General features: G+C 38.1%; 1 protein-coding gene across 1 annotated transcript in view; it reads right to left on the bottom strand.

The window, feature by feature from the left end:
• The window catches only part of ENTHD1 (ENTH domain containing 1), a 100,899-nt gene that overhangs the window by 53,926 nt on the left and 25,553 nt on the right, over positions 1-21,420 (bottom strand). Inside the window, exon 4 of the mRNA XM_002914587.4 lies at positions 5,700-5,818. Within this exon, the coding sequence (XP_002914633.1) occupies positions 5,700-5,818 (119 nt within the window). The remainder of the gene's footprint in view (positions 1-5,699; positions 5,819-21,420) is intronic.

Below are 21,420 nucleotides of genomic sequence, written 5' to 3' on the forward strand. Positions count from 1 at the left end.
TCACCAGAAAGACCAAGCCATGATTAGAAGCCTGGGCCTTTCAGCCCCACATCCCATCCTCCTGGAAGGGGAGAGATACTAGAGATGGAGTAAATGATCAATCATGCCTCTGTGATGAAGCCACCATAAAAATCTCAAATGTTTGGGGTTTACTGAGCTTTTGGGTTGGTGAATACACATACATGCCAGGAGGGTGACATAGCCCAAATCCATGGGGACAGAAACTCTTGCACTTGGGAAACTTTTTGGCTTAGTCCTGTGCATTTCTTCATTTGGTAATTCACCTGCATCTTTTCTCATATCCTTTATTATATAATAAACCAGTAACTATAAGTAAATATTTCCATGAGTTCTGATGACTGGGAACCCCAACTTCTAGTGGTAGGTCAGAAGTACAGGTGACAACCCGGGACTTGCAATTGGCATCTGAAATGGGAGGTGGGGGACTGAGCACTCAGCCCGTGAAATCTGATGCTATCTTCAGGTAGAGAGTGTCAGAATTGAGTTGAATGGCAGGACACCCAGCTGGTGTAGCAGAGAATAGCTTGGTGTGTGGAAAGCCCACATCTCTGCTGTCAGAAGTGAAGTGTGACCACAGTGTGAGAGGAAAAAAGAAACAAAGGAAGAGCAGTGTGTTTTCCCTTCACAAAGGCCAAAAAAGAAAAAGAAAAGAAAAAAAAGAAGCCATAAATAAAGTAAAAAATCAAATGAAAAACTGAAAATGAATAGACAGATAAAGCAGCAGACAATGGGCTAATCATTTAATAGCCAAATAGCTCTTGGAACCTGGTAAGAAAAAGATGAGAAACCAAAGAGAAAAAATGAGAAAAGGACATGAATAGAGTTAATAAGAAAAAAGAAACACAAACTCCCAATAAATGCATGAAAAGTTGTTCTAATCTTACCTATAATTATCATGGAAGAAAGTAAAATAAGCTTCTCCCACCTTTCAGACTGACAAAAATGTACAAGATGATAATCCTCAGGATTTGCGAAGATGAGGGGATACATTTTTGGTGGATGTAAACTGATGCAACTTTGGGGAGGACAATTTAGGAGGACTTTTCCAAAAGAAAAATAAATATAACCTTTGGGTGATTCCACTTCCGGGACAGCATCATATAAAATATGTATCAGAGCGGTTATTACAATATGGCTTTCAATAGACAAAAACCTAAAAATATGCCTAAATGATTACCAACAGGGGGTGGCGAAATAAATGAAGATTCATTCATGCATCAAGAATACAGCAGTTATACATACTGATGGAGAAAGGTATCCATAATCTACAGTTTAGTGAAAAAAGATTTGGGGCAATATACATTAAATGACTGCACTGATTACATAAAAAAAATGTCCAATATGTATTGCTTAGTTCAAACCACGCTGCAGAGCAGTACATACTGAACTTTTTACCCTTCAGGTAAAAGAAATGTATGGACACAGAAAATTTCCCTCCCAAATCTCTAAGAACCTAGTTAGGAATGGATGCCTCTGAGGAAAGGAACAGAAGATGTATAGAGAAGTAAGAACAAACTTTGTTTTTCACTCTTTACCCTTTCTTATTGTTTAAACTTTTCTCCATAATTATCTTCCAACTTAAAAAGAATAAAAATACAAACATGAAAATAAAAAGGACTTTTAAGCATGAAGTAATGACGCAGAAAAGAAGTAAAGGGATGATGGATTAGCGTGATTAGAATAGGTATAATTTCCATTTCCCTAACAGCTTTGATGAGTTCAGATTTTTGCAAATATAATAAACGATATGCTAATAAGCCCGAGGATAAAAACTGTTTACTCTTCATTTAGCAAAATAATAAACAGAGGCAGTAGGAAATAAACATTTATCTTCCATCACTAGCAATTTAGCAACTCACAACTAGACTGAAGGCTTTGGTCAGCTTTAATTTTGTGTGAACCAATTCGTAGCATCCCTATCTGTTGCTATAGAAACAACTGTGACAAAAAAAAAATCATAACCCTTATTGTTGAATCTCCTCAAACAGGAAAAGAGGAAGGTCTTTCAAGGTGGTGAAAAGCTACATATAACCTTATTAATTAGCAAATTTAATAATAAAGACTCTGGACAGTAGGCAGAGAAAACATATCCGTGTCTAAGTGTCATACATTTGCAGGCTTTTCTTAGTTTGGGAAGTACCACAGGCAAGCACTGTTCTGCTTCTGAAAGCCCTATTCTGTTAAGAATTTTGTTTACTGCTTTTAGATCATTCTTTCATTTGTAGAAAGAGAATAAAGAGGTTTCTATTTAAAGTTTTGAAAAGATATTTTTAAGCACCCCTCATCTGCCTAAGCAATCGACAGTATCATTTCTATTTCATTCTTATTAAGAAAATGAGAATTTTAATGTCGATGTAGCACATTTGGCAACAACAATTAGATTTTACTGTTCAGCTTGGTAGGTGCTGTCTTCTGCCACAAAAGCAGATTTCTGAAGAGGACATACTGGGTTGCATCAAATGTTCCTGACAGTAATAAGAGGAGATGCTTGTCAATAGAATGATGGAATCATGCCACGATATAGTAGTAAGGCACCAAAAAAGGAAAATCCAGCTTTGAACTTCTTTTGAGAGAAGGGCACCATTTTTTGCTAACTGATATAAGATGCTGAATGATGTCAATCAATTACAGTGGGTTCCTCTCAAGTAAGAAAAAATAATAATAATGAGAATTTGAAGACTGATACAAAAAGCTGGGTGGCATTTTATGCCTTTGTTAGGGTCCAAAGCATATAAAATTATTCAACTCTATTTTCTCCCCTAAAAGCCAGCAGCAGCAAATAAAACTGATCTCAAATTTAAAAATTGTTTTGACTTAATGTCATATCTTTTAAAATAATCTGATATAGGAAAGACGTTAGGGTTTGAAGCCAACAGCCAAGAAAGAAACCTTGAGATGTATTTGGTGCAAAAAGGTGGTTTTATTAAAGCATGGGGAACGTCGCCAGTGGGCGGAAAGAGCTGCACTGAGGTAGTGAGGAGTGGCCCGATTATATACTTTCAAGTTGGGAGGGGGTTAGGGATAGTATAAGCCTCCCAGGTATTTTGGAAGCAAGGTTTCCAGGATCCGGAGGGGATTAACTATTGTTGGGAAAGGTCATTTATTATTGTTTAGTAAACCCTCAGTCATGAGACCCTTCAGATGTATATCGGTGGGTCCTATGCTTGGAGGGTGATTGCCAACATGTATGGGGGGAGGATAGAGGTAAAGGAAGTTTCCAAAGGAATTTTTATATGTTAAAGTAGATGACAGGGTCCTGGAGGTTGGGCTAAGATTACCTTTGGCCCTTGGCAATTATTAACATCTAGGCAGAGGAATGTCACTGCCTGTTTCAAGGTCTTGTCAACCGGCTATAACTAATAAAGAATTAAATAATTTTTCTTCTGCCTTTCTTTCCCACGTCGTAACCTACATATTTTCAGTCTGTGGGCTACTATGCAATTAAGGAACAATGAAATTTTAATTTTATATACTTTACCGAGCTGCTAGAAAATCGGGTAAATCCAATACCTAACTGGGTTCAGGGAAAGGGTTGGGAACAGAAGGTCGATAAATAATTCCAGCCACTCTCATAGGAACGGTGGCAGGGAACACTAAAAAAGCTCTCCAAGCAGGAGACCAAACGAGCCTCTTTCACAAGAAAGGGAGAGAAAGAAGTTCATATGGAGTGTCTAGTATTCAGTCATTTCTTCATTAACAAATATTTGGCAAATGAAGATTGAGTAATGAATAAGACTAAAATGGTCTCTACGCTCAAGCAGCTTTCCTTAGAACAAGAAGCACACATAAAACAGAAAAACAAATGAGTGAATGAGATAATTGCAAATAGTCTTGAGTGGAACAGATTTCCATACTTTGGGGATACCATCCTTCCCCAAACACACAGCAACTTCAGACCAAATACAAATGTGAAAGTTAAAGACACAGGTCATGCTCAGAAACAAGATGAATATCTTCATGGATGAGAGCATGAATAGAAACATAATGGTATCCAGAACATACAAAGAACTCTCAAAACTCAATGGTAATAAGCAGTCCATCTAGAAAATGGACAAAAGATCTGAACATATATTTTACCAAAGAGAAGTTATGATGGTACAAATGAGCACATGAAAAAAGTCTCGACATCATTAGCCACTTGGGAAACACAAATTAAAACCACAATGAGATATCACCACACACCTATTCAAACAGCTAAAATAAAAACGGTAATGGCAAAAGCTGGTGAGGGTGCAGAGAAACTGGATCTCCCACACTGCTGGTGGGAATGCAAAATGTTATAGCCACTCTAGAACACAGTTTGACAATTTTTTTTACCAAATTTAGTATGTACTTACCACACTCCCCAGCAATCACACCCCTAGACATTTATCCCAGAGATACGAAAACTTCACAACCTGAATGGATCTCAAGAGTATTATGCTGAGTGGGAAGAAAAAAAAAAAAACCTATCTCAAAAGGCTACATATTGTCTGACTCCATTTACATAACATTCTAGAAATAATAAAACTATAGAGATGGAGAAAAGATTACTGGTTGTCAGGGGATGAGGTGGTTTGGGGGTGGAGAAGAGACGGGGTGGATAGCATGAGAGACCTCTTTTGTGTGGACATAACATTTCTGTATCTTGATTTTGGTGCTGGTTACCTGAATCTATACTTGGAATAAAATTGCATAGGAAAGTGCCCCCCCTCACACAAAGGGGAGTTAAAAAATTGAATACTGAATTGAAAATTTGGAAACTGAACAAGGTCTGTAGTCAGTCAGCAGTGACATACGAACAGCCATCTCCTTGTCTCGATATTGTACTAACGGTCACAGAAGATGCCAGCAGGGGGGATGCTGGATACTCGGTACGTGGGACTCCGTACTATTTCTGCAGCTTCCTCCAAGTCTATAATTTTATTTCACAATAAAAAGGTTTTTTTAGAGGAGGAGAGAAAGATGGACTGTTCAATAAATTAAATATTGTTTATCCACAGGGGTACAAAGACAATAAAACCCCTATCTTTTTTTTTTTTTAAGATTTTATTTATTTACTTGACACAGAGAGAGAGCACAAGTAGGGGAAGCAGCAGGCAGGGGAGAGGGAGAAGCAGGCTTCCAGCCGAGGGGTGGCGGGGAACAGATGCAGGGCTTCTTCCCATGACCATGACCTGAGCCAAAGGCAGACGCCTAATGACCGAGCCACCCAATGACTGAGCCACCCAGGCACCCCAATAAAACCCCTATCTCATACTATACAGTAAAATTCTAGAGGGCACAAAAATTTCATTTAGAAGAAAAAATAAGGGATCTTTATTATATTAGGATAAAAAGAATTTCTTAAATAAGATGTTTTTAAAAGCATCAGCTATAAAGGAAAACTTTGATAATCTAACCTTATGCTTATTTAAAACTGTGTAACAAAAGACAACAAAAACAAATTTCAAAGACAAGCACCATTTCCCTTAGAACACACGAAGCTGAAGCTGGGAAGGACAAGGAAACAAATTCTCCCCTCAGGGCCTCCGGAAAGGAATGCAGCTGCAGACAGACACCTTGATGTTAGCCCAGGAGACCCGTGTCGGACTTGTAACCCACAGAACTGTAAAATAGCGCATTGGTGCAGATTTAAGACACTGGCTTGGTGGTAACTTGTTACAGCAGCAACAGGAAAACTGCCACAAGTGACTTACCTCTGTGGATTTCCAAGCATTAGTCTTGACTGGTGGTGTTTCCTGGGACAACACATTTCCACAAAGCAACTGAGTATCTTGGCACTGCTCTTGTTTCGATCCTGCCTTGGAAGCGTTTCCTGTCAACAACATAAAGCTAAGATTTCACTTAGGCAAAAAATAGTAATGTGTTTACATTAGATCACAATTTTTGAGTTAATTACTTCTGAAGATCCATTCTATCTGCAACATACACATCATCCACTGATGGTCACTTTAATATATCCCTTTACAATAATTGACAAATTCAGGCCAATTTAAAAATACACCTTTGATTCTAGCCTTTTCTCCCATCAACAATTTTATTGTATGCTTTATTATTTGAAATATCTTTTTAAAAATAAGGCACAATACAGTGTAGAAAATTATCATCTGAAAATTACCCTTAGCAAAGGAGGAATGACAACTAGAATTATTCTAATTAATATTTAAAAGAACTCTATAACTGCAGTGTGGATTTCATGTATTCACATATATGAGGTATAGGTTGTATGATGAGAAAGCACTTTTAAACAAAATTTAAAAAAATTTAAACATAAGAGAATATGCTAGTGAAAACAGAGATTTCTGCTTGTATGTTTTTACTGAATTCAATGGTTTTGTAGTTGCCATTTTCCTATCCTTTTCTTTCCCGGGGGGGGCGGGAAGGGGCAAAGGGAGAGGGAGAGAGAGAATCCCGAGCAGGCTCTACACCCAGTGTGGAGCCCATCGTGAGGCTTGATCTCAGGACGCTGAGATCATGACCTGAGCCGAAATCAAGAGTTAGATGCTTACCCGACTGAGCCACCCAGGCACCCCTCCTTTCTTTCTACCTGAGTTACTGTGTAAACAAAGTATTAGCACTAACTATCTCTCAGCATATTATTGGGTACAATAAAAAGTGTAAGAAAGCTATCTTCAAACTGGTGTTTGCACACCACTGGGGTAGACTTCCCAAAGGCTAGGTGGGCAGAGATAGTTTTAAAGGAATCAATGCCGACATCTGCCGCTTTTATATATACTCTTTCCAAAAACTGATCTGCCTGAGAATGTGACTGTGTGGAAGCATCAGGCTTATTCTTTCCTCTTCCCCTCTCCTAACCGATTTCCTCCACTTGGCAAAGACCCATCCTCTACCCATCTTATTACGGTCATCTTCCTTTATGCTGTGAGCATAAGAACCTCTAAATGCCAAACAATAGTAGAAAACACTGGTATAGGGAAGCCTCCTTCAATCAATGCAGGAAAAATCCAAGGGAAGCTCCAAAATTTGTCTTGTTTTACACATATTTCTCTTAATGGCAAAGCATGGCATAAATAACAGGGTATTTTGGTCCATACTGGGATGTTTGGTACTCAGATATACTACAGTATGGAGGAGCAGAACAGTTGACAAGTTTCATTTAATGTCCTGTGCTTTTCATCTCCCAGCTGTAGTCTAAGAACGCATCGTTTCTGAGGAGGGGTCCCTCGAGAGGACAGAAGGAAAGCTCCACACAGGAGACAGGGCACCTTATTTCTTCAATGCAACAGACTTAGGACCAGGCTCCATGCCTTAGCCATCTCCCTTAGGAATGTGAGCACAACCACAGTGATGCTTATTTGAATAAAGATGTTTCCTGAAAGAAAGTTGAAATCTGATTTGGCAGACCGTTTTGACAACAAGGGCTGGCTTTGCCAACTAGGTAAATATGGTCAATATTTTCCAGAAATGGGATGAACCAAATCTGTAGTTCTGAAGAGTTGCTGCAACATAGTTCATAGTTAAAGCATATGAAACAATGAAATGATTATCTCGAGAATTATTATACTGACAGGTATAAAGCAATTAATGTTTTTCTTTTTCCCACTTTGAGTATATTGGGTTAAAATGTAACTGGCAATAATTAATAATCATCTGATAAATTTTAGTAAAGGTTTTTTTGATATTATTCCCAGAAACTGAGAAAGTCCATTACTCCTAATGACTGTTCAACAAATCTTTTTCTAAGTGGGTTGTTTCCAATTCTTCGCTTTCAACAACACTGAAGACAGACCTAATCAAGTCAAAAGCTGACAAGACATGAAACCATTTTTATAATAAATTACTATATAAGTCTGGAATATTACTTAAAAGGAATTCATAGAACTGACTGACACTGCTATAATAAAACACCTTCTATTCCCACCTACAATTTTACGTGAACAAGTCTTCTCAGCATTTCCATCCATAAAAATGTAAAAGAGAAACAAAATTTATGCTGAACCCTGCTTATTTCCAGCAATAAGTAATATTCATAGGTGGGTAAACAAGCAGGTCCATGTATCTCATAGAAACATGTATTTCCAATAAAATGGTATTCTTTATGTTTAATGTGTTTATAAAAATTTATAATACACTTATGTAGTTTTGGTTTTGATCAATTGTGTGCTAAAAGTAATTGCAATGATAAATCAATCTAGAAAGAATATTTTACCACTTTAAAAAAAGCCTCTGGTCCTAGAAAACGTAGAAAAATAATTTCAATTTATATACATGTTTGATGTAGAGAACACTTACAGGTATCAAAATACTTTCTATTCCGATGAAATCCTGTGAGGGATGTGGAGTGGAAATATGACTTCAAGGAGAAAAGGGAATTACATGATGTAAAGCTTCCAACGGTTAAGACTGTGTTTTTTCAAATGAATGGCTGCAGGTAGCAGTGACACAGTGCTTAGTGCTTAAAAGTCTCATGGAACTGTTTCATTTTGTTTTCTTTTATCCTTAATGTCAATATTTTGAATTATGTCCTTTGCAGGGACTTAGGATACAATTTCACATGTCAACCTAAAAATGCATCAGGAGGGATGTAATTTTTCAAATCATTTTAGGGGCTATGCAAGGAAAATAGCTTGAAAACCTATGGTGTAAGACGTGGTAGTCCTCGCCTTCAGAAAGTTTATAGCCTGACTCGGGAGATAACACTGACATACAGACTTAAGGGAAACAATCAGAGGAAAACAAGACCATGCCAAACTTTCTTAAATTATGTTACTTTAGGAATAAACATTCTAAGGGGGGAACAAACGGTGCGCACCAGAGTAATCAGAAAGTGCCTCAAATAGGAAGTCAAATTCGAACAAGGCTTTGAAGGAGGGCTAGGATCCTGATAAATGTAGAATGAGAAATTATCCCAAGTAGAAGGAACTACGTGGGCAAGAGGAGCGAGTCTGATATATGCCAAAGACACGGAAGAAAGAATAAGAACTTCGCAATTATGGCTCTAACTTTTCAACTTCTCCTAATGTCACATGAAAATGAATAATTAAAATGAGCTTATTTTGGGGCCTGGAGATTTTATAATGAATACTGGCAAACAGTAGTGGTTTGAGGCTTAGATCATCTATGTACTTTCATGTGATTCATCAGGAACTACCTTTATGATCACTCTTTGAGTATTCAGCAACAAAATTATCCTTGGAGTGATATGGACTTAGGTTTAGACATCACAGAGATAGATTAATAACAATTGCAGGAAGTCAACTTTGAAGTAAAGTGTGAGGAAAACTGAAGGATAGCAAGAACTGTGAAAGAAAAAAATATCTTGAGTATTTAGAGACACATTTTAGGCTAGAATAGCTAAATATTCTAAACCTGTATTTAATCTTCTAGGGGCAAGAAGGAGGCAGTTAACACAAAGTGAGTCTATGGAAATTCATCTGAGACTTTTTTTTTAGCACTAGCACAACACTGGAAGTGAGGTGTCCTTAATTAAATTAGGCGATTACACAAGATTTATTTCTGGATTTTCACAAGCAAATGGAAGGAGAGAGCACACGTTTAGTTTCTTGGTGGAAATGAAGTCCCTTTGGTATCATAAGCTATTTATCAGTTGAGACGGTGAAGTCCCAAGCCAGAAGGACTCGTGTGCAAATGTGAAACCCCAAAGGGAAAAGTGAAGGCGCTGAGGCAGTGATGCTATCGGGTCATTTGAAGATGAGAGGTTAGATACCAAGGCTGGAGGTGCCGGGAGGAAACCATCGAGAGAGGCTGTAGATTTCACTGAGCCTGTACAACTCAGATAACACTGCAGAGCAGAACTGGCAGACCCTGTGATATTTCTTAGAGGAGATATCAAACTGACATTCAAACCATCAGACATTAACAAGGCAAAGGCACACTTTGGAATGAAATGCAGCATGAATTGAGTAAATTCCCAAATTGCTCCACTTATTATTCAGTATCTAATAGATACTGTTGCTATGTATTGACAGGGTCCTTTCAGGTGTAGTGTAAATAAATTAAATCATTTACTTAACCAAATCTGCTTTAAAAAGAAATGCATCCACCAAAGAATATACTCTGTGGGCTAATGAACTGATAAGATATGGAAGTCTCATAGTGATTATCTTTATATCTAACTAGTGCAGAATCATGAGTTTGGAACCTTAACAACTTCACTGTCTTAGAGCATAAATGCACTTAAGCATCTTCAAGTAATTGAAATTTGTCCTAATTTTTTAAACTTCCATTTTGTAATAATTTCAAACTTATGGAAATATTGCTGCAAGAATAGTACACAGAACTCCCATACTCTTTATCCAGGTTTACCAATTGTTAATATTTTGTTCCATTTGCTTTATAATTCTCTTTCTTCACGGACATACACATATTATGATACTTCTATATTTTAAACCTCGAGGAAAAGCCACTGTCATAGGTTGAGTTCCCCAGGAAACCGATCCCAAGGTTCATCTTTGTATGAGGGAGATCCATTAGGCAGTACTCTCTGGAACAAGACTGGTGAGGAGTGTGGAAGGCAGGACTGGGCCAAGGGAGAAACTGATCTGTAATATGGCTGCAGCAGAGGCTGTGACCGATGCTACCAGGAGCTGTGGAGCTGGTCTGGCTCTTCACAGTTGCCCTGCCGTGAAGCAAGGGAGCAGCCCATCCACAACCACAGGTCACTGGATGTTGTTTCCCTCAGGAAGGGGCTGTGACATTGGGCCAAGAGGTTCTCTTCAACTGTTCGGAATTCCCAGACAAGGACTGAGCTGAGATCCCTCACTGGCCTACCCTCCCAGCAGCCAAGGGAACGAGTGCCTTGATCCTGAAGGGGGGGTCCGGGGGGCACCACAACGTTCACTACAGACACCATCTTTACGCTCCTATTTATTTCTGAGAAATGCTGTGGAGAGCCTAGAGATAGAGTGTGAGCCCTGTAAACCTTTTTTGAAAGATGAATTTTGAGATTAGTGGAGAAAAGCCTTTCCCCCCCAACGAAAACAAACAAACAAAAAGAATAAGAAAGCAGAGATGTTTAAGCAACTTTAAAAATTAAATTTTAAATAGATAAGAAAAGGTGAGAAAGGACAGACTTCTGTTGTAGATCTTAAAAAGGGAGTTGAGGCAATTTTATTTCTGTGTTTTGCTAACAATAGCATATGAAATTTGAGACACTGCCAGTAGTTCTGACTTAAGAATAACAGGGAACAGGAAAACGCACAGACTGTGTTAAGTGCTCAGCCGGAGACGAGGCGCATACAGTCACTACGCAGGCAGGATTAAGTAAGTATTCAGGGGCTGGCTCCTAGGTTAAGACAGTACATTGAAACTGCAACACATTTTTACTACCTGCAAAACACACATTTCCATCACTGAAAATCTAAGAAATTTAAAAATGTAAAAGAAATTTTTAAAGAAGTCAAAACTAATCCAAAAAAGTTTACAACAGCAATCTAACATTTTAAATCTAAGTTTAAAAATCTAAAAAATTTTAAAAGGAAAATGAGTGGGGGCCAAGGAAGGCATCCCCTATCCCCCAAATGTGATAGCGATGAGGTTGATAAGATTCTGAGATTTCTCATCACTGTCCACATGTCTGGAACAAGGGGAACTGAGCAGACAATCCTTTTCTACTCCTTATGACTGAGAAAAGGTGGAAATTGGTAAAGGGGAGAAAAGAGGTGTACCAGAGTGCGTAAATACAGATGCTGACGCTTTAATGGAAGGGAAAGCTACAGTTTCACACTGAATGGGGTGGATGATCTGAAGTTCAAGAGCATCTCCCCGCCCCAGGGCAGTACGACACATTTCCTAGCTGGACAGGATGGGCAGGACCCCATACAAAAGGCTCAGAGGACGCAGCAGAGTCCAGGTATTCCAAACAAGATCGCATATGGCCTCACGAAGGCTCCCATTCCTCATGGCTACCGAAAAATGGATAAAATAAGAAACAGCACACAAACTGCAACTTGAAGAAAACAAACTGGTCTCAGACATGGTGAAATCACTAAGTGTATCTGAGCCAGTAGCTCCCGAATATGATGGTGCCGTCCTACATCACCTCCTTAACTTCTTATGACAACCCTGTGATAGAAACCATATCTCCCCATTTTACAGAAGATGAAATTGTGGCACAAAGGCATGCATGTCCAAGGGCACACAGTCCACACAGCCTGAGTCAGGATTCAAGTCCAGTCAATAAGGTGGGAGGACCTAAGAGATTAACCCTTACTCTTTACTGCCTTCAGAGAGAGAGCTGCCTAAGCGTCAGCAAGAGGGGAAGAGAATGGGCAACTACATGATCACAGTCCAGGGGGAAAAGAGGAAAAGAGGAGGAGGAAGGGAGGGGGAAGCGAGAGAGCGAGAGCGAGAGCGAGAGCGAGAGAGAGAGAGGAATATGCAAACAATAGACTCCAAATGTACAAGAGGATGTACTTTAAGGAACAGAAGGACGTTCCTCACAATATGGCATTAGATGGTTCTGGATGGTATTGTAAATTGTGTATTTTCATATATTTCATTTTAGAATTGTTGCTACTATATAACAATACAAGGTTGAGCATTTTAAAAAAAAATGTTTCTTGGCCTTACATGTTTCCTCCTCTTTTTTTAGGAAATGCTTTCCATATCTCCTTCCTATTTTTTCCGTTGGGCTGTCCTTTTCTCACTGATTTGCAGAAATTCTTTATATATTCTGGATAATCCTTTGTCACTTACATATGTTAGAAATTTTTCTCCTAGTTTGGGACTATCTTCTTCACTTCTTATAGGGTGTTTTTTGACAAAGAGACAATTCTTCAATTTAATATAGTTTTAGAAGTTTTCTATTGCTGCCAAAAATTACAACAAACTTAGTGTCTTAAAACAACGCTCATTTATTATGCCACAGTTGTATAGCTCGGCAGTCCAGGGAGGTTTGACCGGGTCCTCTGCTTTGGGTCTCACAAGGCCAAAATCAAGGTGTCAGTCAAGCTGGACTCTTCTCTGAAGACTCTGAGGATCAATCCACTTCCAAGATCATTCAAGCTGTTGGCAGAATTTGGTTTCCTTGTGGTTGTAGGACTGAGGTCTCCATTTCCTTGCTGGCTGGCAACCGGGGCTCACTCTCAGCTTCTAGAAGCCACTTGCATTCCTTATTACTCCATTTTCAAGCCAGTAAGGGTGCATCAAATCCTTCTCAGACTTGAAATCTGTGACTTCGTCTTCTGCCGCCAGCTGGGGAAAACTCTGCTTTTAAAGGGCATGTGTGATTGGATTAAGTCCATCTGGATATTCCCCCTTTTTTTTTTTTGAATGTTTAAGTGACTTTATTAGAAAGTTTAATTGAAAATGACTATAAAATGCTAAGCGTTTTACACCAGTAAACAAAGAATATCCATTATTTTTATATTTATTATTTATTTAAAATTAATTAACATATAGTGTAGTATTAGTTTCAGAGGTAGAATTTAGTGATTCATCAGTTGCATATAACACCAGTGCTCGTTACATCAAGTGCCCTCCTTAATGCCCATCACCCAGTTACCCCATCCCCCACCCATCTTCCCTCCAACAACCCTCAGTTTGTTATAGTTAAGACTTGTCTCTTATAGTTTGTCTTCCTCTCTGATTTTATCTAATTTTATTTTTCCTTCCCTTCCCCTATGTTCATCTGTTTTGTTTCTTAAATTCCACGTGAGTGAAATCATATATTTGTCCTTCTCTGATTGACTTATTTCGTTTAGCAAAATACCCTCTAGTTCCATCCACATCGTTGCAAATGGCAAGATTTCATTCTTTTTGATGGCTGTTTTGACATATAATGTAACATAATCATGGGAGTGAGAACGCTTCCCATTCACAACCTGTAATGCCCACCTCTCAAAGGGGAAGGGATTACATAAAGACAAAGTCATTGGGGCTTATTCTCAGAATACTCCCTACCACAAGAGTTAAACTTACAAATGCTTTTTTAATACTTGGCACTTTTTCAGTTATGTTTAAGAAATCCTTCCCTATCCCAATGTAAAAAAGATATTCTCCTTTATTTTCTCCTAAACATTTTGATTTTTTTTTCCTCCTTTAAGTCTTGAATTCCTCTAGAAATTGATTTTGTGCATATGAGGTAGAGACCCAATTTCACTTTTTTCAAAATGAATAAATAATTGCCCCAGCATTATTTATGAAGTAGCTCATCTTGTCCCCACCAATGTGGAACACCACCCCTGTCATATACGATAACCCCGCTGCGCAGGTCTGTCTGCTGGGATCTACAGTTTGTTCCATTGGCCCACGCACCTATCCCTCCTCCATCCATACCACACTGTCGTGGTGACTCCTGCTTTAGTCATGTCATCCAGAAAGGCAAGCCCTCCACCTTTTTCTTCTTCAGGAATGTTTTGGATATTCTTGACCTTTTGATTCTTCCAGATAAATTTGGGAATGAGCCCATCAAATTCAATTTTTAAAATCCTTTTTGGATTTTGATTATAATTGCTCTGAATCAGTGGTTCTCAACTGGGGGCAATTTTGGCCCTCAGGGAACATCCGATAATGTCTGCAGACAGTTTGGGTTCTCACAATAGGAAGGGATGTGTACTAATAGCATCTGGTGGGTAGAGGCCAGGGATAATGCTAAATGTCCCACACTGCACAGGACAGTCCCCACAACAAAGAATTATCTGGCTTAAAATGGCCATAGTACCAAGCTTGAGGAAAACCTCCACTAAATTTGTGCAATTTGGAGAGAACTGATATTTACATTTTTGAGTATTTCTATAAACAAACACGAATATCATTCTATTGATATAGGTCATCTTTAATGTATTTAAGTGTTATAATTTTCAGTGTACAGGTCTTGTACATCTTTTTTTAAGATTTATCCTTAAGTAGATAATGATTTTTTGCTATTATAAGTGGTATTTTAAAAAATTATGTTTACTGTTTGGTGCTGATACATAAAAATATAATTTCATTTACATATTTTGATATAATAGCCAGCCATCTTGCTAAAACTCTCTTTATTTCTAATATGCCTGCAGATCCTTTCAAGTATTCTATGTGTAGATGCTATCATCTGCAAATACATTTTTCTTCCATTTCTATACTTTTCCTTTCAATTTCTCTTATTTTACTGTGATTGGTTAGGGACAGTATAAAGCTGAACAGAAGCAAGGAGAATGGGAACATATTTTTCTACCTGATTCTAAAAGGAATACTTCCACATTTAAGTGTCTGAAAAATTTAAATTTACATTTTTAAAATTCAAACTTAATTACATTTTTGCTAGAAAAAGTAGTCTTTGTAATATAGAGGTTTTGAAATGTTAAGACTTTATAATATAATCAATTATAAAATCCATATTTTAAAAAGATGTTTTATTTACTTGACCTATCAATAATTAAGAGAGAGATTTTAAAATCATTACTATAATGGGATATGTTTCAATTTCTTCCTATAGTTCTACCATTTTCTGCTCTATATACTTTGAAGTTATTTTATTCAGTATACTCACATTTAGAGATGTTATGTCTTCCTGGGGATTTAAGCCTGTTATCATTATCCTTAATAATGCTTTTGGCTTTAAATTCTACTTTATCTGATATTAATATAGCTACACCAGTTTTCTTTAGTATATGTCTGGTTTTTTTCCACCCATTTGCTTTTAACCTTTATGTGGACTTATGTGTGCCACATATATCTGTTTTTCCCCAATTTGAAATTCCCTGCCTTAAGATGAGCTTAATCCACTGTCATTTATCATGATTATTAATATATTTGGACTTATTTCTAACATTTTACCTTTTTAATTTCCATCTATCCCACTTTATCTATGCTTCTTGCTTTTTTTTTTTTAAGATTTTATTTATTTATTTGACTGAAAGAAAGAGAGAGAGTGCACACAAGCAGGGGGAGTGGCAGGCAGAGGGAGAGGGAGAAGCAACCTCGCTGTAGTGCGGGGAGCCCAATGTGGGTCTCGATTCCAGGACCCTGAGATCATGACCTGAGCTGTAGGCAGACACTTAACAGACTAAGCTCTCCAGGCGCCCCTATGCTTCTTGCTCTTTATAAACTTTTATTTTCTCATCCTATTTTTCACTACTTTGGAATTTATGCACTCTACTTCTCTTCTTTTGGTGTTAATCCTTTCAAGTTTATCATGCACATTTACTTTTAAAAGTTGAGGGTTGGGACACCTGGGTGGCTTAGTCGGTTAAGCATCTGCCTTGGGCTCAGGTCATGATCCCAGGCTCCCAGCTCAGTGGTGAGCCTGCTTCTCCCTTTCCCTCTGTCTGCCACTCCCCCTGCCTGTGTGTGCATGCTCTCTCTGACAAATAAATAAAATCTTTAAAGAAATTAAAATTAAAGTTGAGGGTCAGATAATATCCTTACCCTTCTCTCAAAAAATATAAGGATCTTAGAACACTGAATTCTGTAAACTCACTTCCAATGTACATACCATGGCTACCCACGATTTTAGTTGTCTGTTTTTCACACTCAAAAGTTAGACATTACTATTTTACACAGAAAGTGTTTATTTTATATACAAGTTTATTAGTCGTTAGTCACTGCTTCTTGCATTTCCAACCATTCTTCCAGAATAGTTTTCCTTCTTTTTGAAGTATATTCTTTAACGAAGGTCTCTTGGTGGTAAGCTCTCGGGTTTTTTATTTATCTGTAAGTGACTATTTCAACCTTATCTCTGAATGACAGTTTTGCTGGGTACATAATCACAGGCTGTTATTTTCTCTCAGCACTTTGAAAATGCTGTATCACTGTCATCTGGCCTCTGCTGTAGCTGAAGAGAGAGGTCACCGGCAGGGTAACTGTCATTCCCCTGCAGATGTGTCCTCTATGTCTTAACACTACTTTTGTGTTTTCCTTTTTCTTTGGACAGATCCCCTAGTTCACTAAATTAAGTTTTTGATTTCTGTGGTTTTTCTCATTTCTGTAAGTGTCCATTTTTCAAATTCATATATGCATGCCTAATAATCTTTTTTTCAAAAGATTTTATTTGAGAGAGAGAGCACAAGCAGGGGGAGCAGCAGGCAGAGGGAGAAGCAGACTCCCCGTTTAGCAGGTAGCCCAATGTGGGGCTTGATCCCAGGACTCCAGGATCATGACCTGAGTCAAAGGCAGCCACTTTACCAACTGAGCCACCCAGGCACCCCATAATCTTTTCTTTTCTTTTCTTTTTAAGTAAAACAGTTTTAACTTGTAGAGTTTGGTTTGGCCCAAGGAGCCAGGCGATGACAGATATAACTGACATTTGAATAACTGGATTAATTTAGAGAAGGATAAATCCAGTTTTGACGCTTTAGCTTGTGTGTTAGTCTTTTTAAGACTTTATTTTTCAGAGCAATTTTAGGTTTACAACAAAATTGAGAGGGAAGTACAGAGATTTTCCATATACCCCTCCCTGGCACATGCATCAGCTCCCCCCATCAACACCATGATTAATCCTTTATTTATTTAGATATTTAAATGCCTGACTATTCTATATCACGTATCTGACCTTTCTACTACCTACAGTCTTTGGGGGGCTACTCATTTTTTCCGGGGTTGGTGATATGGATTGTGAGCGCACTGCCTGATTTTAATTGGTGGGAACCCTATGGGCCTAACTTGTGAACTGACCTTTATTCTTGCAGAGAAAACTACTTTGAGTCACTTCAGCCCCACCTTGAGTGTCTGGGTTCAACACAGCAAACCCAGGCTTTCCTTCCCAATGCTCAAGTCAGGCCCCAAACCACTTTCTTAACTATTGACAAGTGCCCTTAAACAATTCAACCCCAACAGGCACCTGCGGTGTCCTACAGGCACCAGCTCCACGTTCCTCTGACCCTAGTTTATATGTCCTGCCCTTATTTTGTTTATTTAATTAAGTTAATTAATTAATTCAAATTTTTGGAAGGCAAGATCTTTGGAGACTTCCCATACCCCTAGCAAGGCCAGAAATGTCATGATGGTTCGTCATTTACAGTCTTTGGTTACTATGCAATAAATGAGTTTCTTGGAGCCCCTAGTAAGTCTCATCACTAGAAGTAGACCGAAAATATCTTTTAGGAAAAAATGCATCTAGTGCAATGCCATTTTTATAAAAATAAGTTCTCTCTAGTTATCCGTTTTCTGTATGTATATATGCACAGAAAGATGCCTAGAATTTATGCTCATCTGACATAAATTATGGCTATTTCTGAGTGATGAGATTGGAAGTGATTGATTCTTTACTGTTTTGGAGCCTGTATTGTTTTTATAAGAATAGAGCAATTTTTCTGAAACAAAAAAAAGAACGAAATTAAGGGCACTCAGCTGGCTCAGTTGATAAAGCATGCAACTCTTGATCTCTTGATCTTGGGGTTGTGAGTTTGGGCCCCCTATTTGGTGTAGAGATCACTTAAAAATAAAATCCAAGAAAAAAAAAAAAAAAGAAGGAAAAGAACCAGACTGGAAGTGAATATTCTAAGATGTTAATGGCACTTGGTTTAGGGTGATAGAGATTGAAGCTACAGTTCTCTTCTTTATTGTACATTTGTTTAAGTTGAAAAAAATCACTGCTTGACATTCATCAGTGCAGATGTTTTAGTAGGAACCACCACTTGTACCATAAGCCCTGCCATCTAGACTGTATGTGACACAGCAACCAAGTATGACTCCACATCAACTCTGTTAGTACAAGGTTCACCATAGGAAGTAACATTAACACTGGTGTTTGTGCTTATAAAAGCATGACAACTACTCTGAAGTTTTACTTTTGGTCCAACAGGAAACATACATGATTTTTAGGGAAATATTTCCATGACATAGAGTGCTACAACATTTAACATAGACCAGAATAATCCTTCTCTAATACAAGTAAAGTGCCATTGCAAAGAATAATACCGCTAAAGAGCTCTTTATGGAAGATCAGATGACAACAGAGGTAATGCTTTGCTGGTCGGGTTGTAAGCGATGTCTCTGGTGTAGTTTTTGTAATTATCACCTCTAAGGAAAGGATGTGATGCTGATACTTACAGCTCAGAGAAGCAGAGTTGTAACCATGCACATATAGTTTTTGTGTGTTTCTGCTCTCTTAGAGGTTATATCTAGTGATAGCTTCCACTCTGTTTTAAAAAAAAGATGTTCAAAAAGAGTTTTGGTGAATGATGGCATCATGGAAATGAATTTGTAGTGAGAGCACATGTACATCAAACAACTATCATTCGGTACATCTCTTACTTCAAACAATAAAATCACCTAAAGAAAAACTTTCCAAGCCATCTACCACAATTAAAACTTGGGGAAAACATCTAGGAATAGAAAAAGAGGATTGGAGGTAGTAATGTGTGTATAACACCTTCTCCAAAGTACTTTTTCCCCTTGCTAATTTACCACAAAGAAGCTGGGCACAGCTGTTTCAGCTCTAGATCCTAAAGCCTGGGAATCAGATTTCTAGCAATGCATTCAACTTTACATTTCAATGTAACTAAGTAATTTAGAGATGTCTTTAAATACCTCCTGATGGAAATGCACCTGTGTAATACCATCACTTGCCTCTCTGAAATGTTAGTTGTTTTCAATTTCTCTTTCTTCTTCAATTCATCATCTACTTACCCCATTTCCTCTCTATATTCTATCTCTACATATTACCTTTCCCTCATTTCAATAACCCTAGAGCAGGATGCTGCATTGAAACAACCATCTCTTACAGAGCTTCCCTCCAATTCGTATCGCCTTCATTTCTACACAGAGCAGTAAGAATTATCTTCCACCAACAGCTGTTTTCAGTAATAAGAAAGCTAAGTTCTGTGACTAAGCTAAGCATCCCTTCTGTTCTCCAAGGCCTACAGTGGTTCCTAGTTGCTAGTGGTACTGAAGTGAAATCTCCAAGAACTGCTCATTATGTCCTTTATGAACTCTCAATGACCTGTCCACATTTTTGACATATTCAAATTTATGGTTTTTTTTTATTCCATTTAGTCTGACAACCATGTATTAACATGATTAATTCGTTTCTTCTTTTCTTTACCACTACAGTAGGGACTATTTATTCTCCTGTACATTTATTCTCTCCTTCCTTAACAATGGATCCTCTAACTTTAATCGGGACACATGGCTATCCACGATAAAGACTACATTTTTCAGCCTCTCTTGCGGTGAGGAGTGTCATAACTAAGTGCTAAACAATAATATGAAAGCCAAAATGTTATAAGCAACTTCAATAAGGGGAAGGAGTATTCCTATTCTCTCTCTTTTCTTTTTTTTTCAATTTTATGTATTTATTTGAGAGAGAGAGAGAGCACAAGCAGGGAGAACAGCAGGCAGAGGGAGAAGCGGACTCCCCGCTGAGCAGGGAGCCCGACGCAGGGCTCGATCCCAGGACCCCAGGATCATGACCTGAGCTGAAGGCAGACAGTTAACTGAGCCACACAGGTGTCCCCATAATATTCACATTTTCAAGCATTCCTCCTTCCTACTGGCTAGAAGGGAGATGTGATGGATCATGAAGTGGAAGTTACGTGATGAGTCTGGTGGAGCAACAAGACAGACAGATCCCTGGGTCCCTGATATCATGAAGAGCCATATCAGTCCTAGAATATCTAGTTCTGGATTATTTTTAGAAGAGAGAAAAAAATCATATTATGTTTAAGCTGTTAACATTTTTGTGGCCTCTTCTATCACTTCTGGGAACGCCTAATTCTAATTGATCCACCTATCTCTGAGTTTTCATTTGCTACTTCTGTCCCACAAAAAATGTTCCCCCAATTTATTTTCTTGTCTCCCTCAGCAGCCCCCGCCCCCACACCAAATTGTCAATTTTCCTTCTTCCTTTAAAATACAGCTTCTGGGGTGCCTGGGTGGCTTAGTTGGCTAAGCACCCAACTCTTGGTTTCGGCTTAGGTCGTGATCTCATGGGTGGTGAGATCCAGACCCACATTGGGCTCCACACTCAGCAGGGAGTCTGCTTGAAGATTCTCTCCTCTGCCCCTCCCCCTGTGTGCATACTCACTCTCTCTCTCTAAAATAAATACATAAATCTTTCAAAATAAATAAATAAAATACAACTTCAGATTCAAATGCCTATGTGGAAATGGTTAGTATTGCTAAGCTTGATACAATTACTCTTTTTTGAACCCAAACACACACATCTATGTATCTAGTATGTATATATGTATATATACAGCGATGGACAAATGAAGTTTTTAAATAATTTAACAAATTTACCAAGTTTTTACATCTAAACATTCACTATTCACTTTTAAATAGTACTTTTACTATAAATTCATTTTGATGATGCCATCATTCACCAAAACTCCTTTTTTAACATTTTTTTTAAAACATGCTGAAAGCCGTCACTAGATATAACTTCCAAGAGAGCAAAAATACACCCAATTTGGTTACCAGTCCTGGAACAGTGTCTGGCATATAGTAAGTACTCGATATATGTTTGTGATAGGAAAAAAAATTAATTGTAGCAAAACTTCATTTGAAGGTAGA

This window comes from Ailuropoda melanoleuca, chromosome 15 (genome assembly GCF_002007445.2).
Source record: "Ailuropoda melanoleuca isolate Jingjing chromosome 15, ASM200744v2, whole genome shotgun sequence".
Taxonomy (NCBI): Eukaryota; Metazoa; Chordata; class Mammalia; order Carnivora; family Ursidae; genus Ailuropoda; species Ailuropoda melanoleuca.